Source organism: Merops nubicus, unplaced genomic scaffold, assembly GCF_000691845.1.
Source record: "Merops nubicus isolate BGI_N331 unplaced genomic scaffold, ASM69184v1 scaffold4568, whole genome shotgun sequence".
Lineage (NCBI taxonomy): Eukaryota > Metazoa > Chordata > Aves > Coraciiformes > Meropidae > Merops > Merops nubicus.
This window is the reverse complement of record NW_008626200.1, coordinates 15,942-21,549: the sequence shown is the minus strand read 5'-3', so window position 1 is coordinate 21,549 and position 5,608 is coordinate 15,942. Positions and strand designations below refer to the sequence as shown.

Here is a 5,608-nt window from a genome sequence, read left to right as displayed (position 1 = left end):
TTTGACTTGAAGCCTTGGTCTCGGGGGAGTGTCAGCATCTCAGTGTTCCTGGCAGAGGCCCCAGTTACCATCTTTGAGGGGTCAGGCATCCTGTCCATCAGTTAAGCAAGGGCTCCTATTTTTTTCTTGTGGAGCAAGGATACCGTCCACATCTTCTCTTTAAACCTGTCCATCAGTTAAGCAAGGGCTCCTGTTTTTTCTTGTGGAGCAAGGATACCACCCACAACTTCTCTTTAAAACAATCATAGAACCATTTTGATTGGAAAAGTCTTTTAGGATCATGGAGTCCAACCATCCCCCAGCTCTGCCAGGTCCCCACTGCCCCGGGTCCCTCACCCCACATCTCCACAGCTTGGGAACCCCTCCAGGGGTGGGGACTCCACCACTGCCCTGGGCAGCCTGGCACAGCCCTGGGCAACCCTCCAGGGCAAGAAATTGTTCCTCTTGCCAAACCTAAACCTCCTCTGGCACAACTTGAGGCCCTTTCCTCTTGTCCTACCAGAAAGAACACAATGATCTCTCTTTTCCCCTTAAGGAATGATGAAAGTGTTAATTAATTCTCAGGCTGCTGCACTGGTGGATCAAGCATGGCTGGAGAACCAAGCCTCACTGCTCAGGGACATGATTTCCATGGTCCCACCTCAGGATAGCTTTCAGAGGCTGTGCTGATAACATTCCCTTCCAGGGCCTACATTTCAGTCCTGGGTGCACCATGGACGTGTGGGACCCTGCAAGTCTTGGTTCAGGGCATGACACAGACTGTCCATGCAAACATCTTCATACTTGTGCAAGCTACCATGCAGTGAGCTTTTTAATCCTCACAGCAGAGGCTGTGCTCTTCTACCTGCAGCTCTTTGTTCAGGTTATTCCACTGCACAATCAGCAGTCTGTGTTTTTTCCAAGGCATGCTTCACATACTGCTGGGCAAATACTCTCTCCAAGATTTTGTCAGGGGGACTGAAGAGGCTCATTGCAGCTTTTCTTCAGATTAACTGCTTTAATTAGCTTGTAGTTGTGTGTTAGAAAACTACCCATTCTTCCTGGTTTGTTTAATACATTTTGGTGGGTATAAGGTAACACAAATTTGCCTTAAAAATAACAAAATCTGTGTGTGTTGTGTATGGTACTGAAAATAACTCCCTTAGGAATGAGTGAGAACTTCTTCCAACTCTTACAAGGTATAAATTCTCTGGATTAAAAAAAAATGAATTCTTAAGTATGAAAATGTTTGACAGTGAGGTGATTTTTGGCCAGATCAGATCCCAGAATCTGAATCTGGAGCGTATATGAAGTCCCACAATTTATAGTGCCTATAAAAGAAATGACATGCACAGGCAGTTGGACTAGAGGAGTGTTGTAGGTCCCTTCCAACTGAAATAATCTATTCTGGTCTACTGGTCTTTCTCAGTGAAAAAAATTGCTTGTAATCTTATTCCAAGAAGCTGTAGAACTATAATATGGGTAAAATTAGAGTCTCTTACTGTAATGTGAAAGCCAAGCTGAGCCTGTACAGAGTTCCAAAGTGAAAAACCAGGCTGAAGACACTGTGAGTAGCTGGCTGGCTGCTAGAATGTGTCCTGGGCCCTGGTGGGAGAAGTTCTCATTGTTTTGCAGTGCCTGTGAGGTAGAGGTGGGAACTACAAATAAAAGATTGCCCCAGGTAAGGAGCCTGTGCCTTTGGTATGTCCACAGCCAGTGATGGGAACTGGAAATCAGCTGCTAGAGCAAATGTTGGATATCCCCTTCCCTCAATTTTCTGTTCTGTGGCTCTCTATGACCACCACATAATCATAGAATCATTTCTATTGGAAAAGACCTTTTAAGATCACTTTGTCCAACTATCTATCCCATGTAAAATAGTTTTGAATGAATAGTTTTGTGGTACAGCATGAACCCATCCCACGCACCATTTTTCTGTAAGCTCTTGGCTGTACCATTGTGCTAGCACAGATGGGAAGTGTCCATGTGTCAGAGACCTGTGATACACAGCCCTGCAGTGGAGCAAGCTGCTGTTTCCACTGTCAGGTAGGAGCTGCTTTCAGGCCCCTTGTCTCCACGTTGTTGCAGGCTGCTGTCAGATTGACCTCAGGCTTCCTCCTCGTCAGGTGAAACCAGCCCAACTGCCTCAACCCCTCTCTGCAGGTTTAAAGTAGAAATTTCTGTGCTGCTTATCTATGGCTGATGTCTGACCTCCACAGCTTCCAGCTTTCCAAGATTTGGGCTGAAACTGTGTGTCTGCATAGAAAAAATGATGTTTTTATGTGGCAAGTGAAAGTTTAGGAATAAACTTGCCATGTGTGCATGAAATGTATAACCAGGGATTTCTACCAGGGCTGTTCTAACCAAGCCATATCCAGAGAACATGAGTTCCCAGTTCATTAAGCTTTGGTCCCTCTCTCCCATCTGACAGAAGGGTTTTTGGAGGCTGCCTTATAGGCACAAATGATGTTTTACTGCTCCTTGTTTTTTCACTACTGCTTTTCTTCTTTGTAAGGCAGCAGCAAACAAAGTGCTCTAAGCTTAATTTTCAGAGTCCATATTACACAATAGAAGCAAGCCAGTACAATTTTCAAACCAGAAAGGCCTGGGATGTTCCATTAAAATGCAAAGAGATTTATTTGTCTTTGTGACTTTAAAGCTTGTGACACAGTTATGAAATGGGTAAAGCCAATAATAGAGTAATCTCAGCTTAAAACCTGCTGTTCAGTTCTCTCTGTCAAATGGTTGTCCATTTTTATTTGCAGTGATTCTTAAAACCACGCTCCCATATTTAGTGAAAAATACAGTCCTGGTGAGAAAACCTGATTTCCTTACCTCTAACTACTTTGCTTTTCATTACACAGATTCTGGTGAAGCTTCATCCCTTGCCATAGAGAGGGAGACATAGCAGTGTGAAAGCACAGCACACACAGCTGGTGCAGAAAGGTCAGTGCTGCTTTTGCATTGCCTTCCAAACAGCCATAACACCATCTCTTTGTGTTTGTATTTCACCAACAGTCTAGAAATACACTAAGAGCTCCTACAAGACAGCAGTGGCTGTGCCAAGAGCACCATTTGCAGGGGAGGGTACAAAGCCTGCAGCTCCTCTGGAGCGTGTGGCAGGAACAGCTCTTGGCAGTGACAGGACTGGAGTGCTGTTGAGTGGCTGATGGAAGGTGTGGGCAGGTGCAGACCCTGTCTCAGAAGCAACCAAAGTTGAGAACAGCCAAATTGTGTTCAGGAATAAGTGGAAGTGACTTGTAATGCCCACGTCAGCTGCTACTCTCTTACCTCTATTTTTTTCACCCTGGAGAAGGTTGGGTGCAACAACAGACAATAGAGTTGGGGAGGAAGTTGTTAACCAGGATGCTCCTTGGTCTGTCATCTGTTCTCAGAACCATGGGGAGATACCCCACCCAGACAGAGCTGCAGTAAGCTGCAGGCTGGGTCCTCTTCTGTCTCCACACTTCCATGATGGAGTGGGAGTGACTCAGAGCCCTGGAGTCTCCTCTGTTGCCCTGCTTGCAGGAGGTGCAGTAGCCCCATGGAATTTGCCCTGCTAGGTGCTGAGTAGGGAACTGTGTGGAGGGCACTGTAACCCCCTCCCTTGTTCTGCAACAACAGGGCAGCTGGGGAACTCTATAAATGAGCTTCTGGTATATTGTAGCTGCAATTCCATTTCCCCTGAGAAGAAGAACCCCAAAGTATTTTTTCTGTCACTAGTCAGAGAGGACCAGCCCCTGCTGTTCTCTGAGGCAGTGAGACCCCAGTGTCCTCCTGTCCTCCTTCCAGCAGCCAAGGCAAGGTCAGACACCTGCCCATTGCCTGCCAGATCAGTGCTTAGAGTTCCACATTTTCCTTCATTTACATTTCAGCTTCCCTCTCAGGAGTCAGAATCCCTTCTCTTGGCCTGGACTTCGGCTCTGAGGGGCAGCAAGCAAGTGGATCTTCAGGATGGGAAAACATCAGGAAGCATGGTCTGGTGGGAGCCTGCTACCCAGAGTGCTGCTCCAGAGCTCCTGCTGCCCAGAGGTTTCAAGGCTCCATCAGTTTCTGTTTCAGAGCGAACAGAACAGTTTATAGAGTGATTCTGGCCAATCTTCTTTGGCCTGCTCTCTGTATTTTATAAATAATATATATTTTTTATTCAAAATAGGTAAGAATATTGATGCGAGTGCATTTCCAAAGGCCTTTTCATTTTGCAGACATCAGGGACTTGAGTTTTTGAAATTCTTCCAAGCCATAATATTCTTGGGGATGGTATTTATGCTGAGGCTGATTCTCCAACCTTTTCTGAGAAGTGGCATTTTCTAACATCTAAAGTTCTGTCTGAGTCAGTTCAACTCAACTAGAGACAGACTGGCTGGGATTTGGCACTAAATTGATAGTTGGATGTAAGTGTGTTGAAAGAAAAAGTGCTGCACATGTATATATGCATCTGCAGCTGTGGGTGAAAATAAAATAGTCACATTGCCAGGATCAAGATTCAAGAATATTGTGGCCATAGTTTTTTTACAATATTTTTTAGGAGAGTGTGATTGTCTTAGAGTTTTAGTGCCCTTTAAGCCCAGTCCTACTTGCAGGCACCTAAAACGTGGAAGGGAGCTTTAGACACTACAGTTTGCATCAATTCCAAGGGCTAAAATATCAGCTCACTCCTGGGTCAGTGTTTGGTGGAAGTCTGTGTGTTTCTGGAGGCAGAAAGGAAGGTGTAAATCTGAAACATGCAAGTTGGAAACGTGCACTGAGAATTCCAGCAGCAGTGTTTGGAGTTTGTGCTCCACAAAGGTGGTTCTGGTCCTGCAGTGCTGAAGAGACAACTGAAGCACTGAATTTTTTCAGATTTCTTCCTAAGTGAATGTATTGACTGGTGGTTTAAAGGATTTTCAGCACTTAGAGGTGATCAGATTTTTCTCTTCTTGTCAAAAGAATGTACCTCTGGTTTTATCCTGTGCAATGGAACTCTGGCAGGTTTATATTCATTTTTCTACATCTTGAGTCTTTTTTTACCTGCATGATTCAGACCTGGCAACTCCATCGCTCATGCTTGAATTAAGTGCATGCTTAAACTCTTAGTATTCTACCTTGAAGATGATTTGTTGCTATTTTCTCTCCCCTTTTTTTGTGTTTATCAGCCCATTTGTGTTGACAGTGACTACAGAAGCAGTTGTGGATGTCATGAGAAGTTACCTGCTAAGTATCTGTTTGGTGACAAAGGCCTTGCCTACATCCTAAATCTTTATTTCCTCCCTTTGCTCTGCCACTGCTGCTCGTGGAAATGTGCTGGTGAGACAGGAGAGAGTCTCCCAGAGATTTTCTGCCTGTAGGAGTAGATGTGCAAGCTGTGCCCTGTGCAGGGGTGTTTTCTCCCTCTGCCTCTCTGGTTTGGTGTGGAGTGACTGCTGTAGAACATCCTATAGCTGAAGTTCAGCTGTTAGGAGTCAGGGTGGATCTCCCAGGCTGAGTGTGAGTTCCTCTCTCCTCTCCTCAGCATGGTACTGAACACTCAGAATGTTCCTGCTTCAACATCAGGTGGTTCTGTCATCAAATGGCTTTTGAGTGCTGAAACTTTTTCCTCTTGACCTAAACCTGCATTTCTAACACAAATCTCACAGTGGACCTTAAAGAG

General features: G+C 45.1%; 1 protein-coding gene across 1 annotated transcript in view; it reads left to right on the top strand.

Moving 5' to 3' along the window:
• ZDHHC15 (zinc finger, DHHC-type containing 15) overlaps nucleotides 1-2,887 on the top strand; it is a gene marked incomplete at its 5' end in the record, with an annotated part of 5,829 nt that extends 2,942 nt beyond the window's left edge. The window contains one exon of the mRNA XM_008945907.1: nucleotides 2,844-2,887. Coding sequence (XP_008944155.1) covers nucleotides 2,844-2,887 — 44 coding nt within the window. The remainder of the gene's footprint in view (nucleotides 1-2,843) is intronic.
• Nucleotides 2,888-5,608: the final 2,721 nt, after the last annotated feature.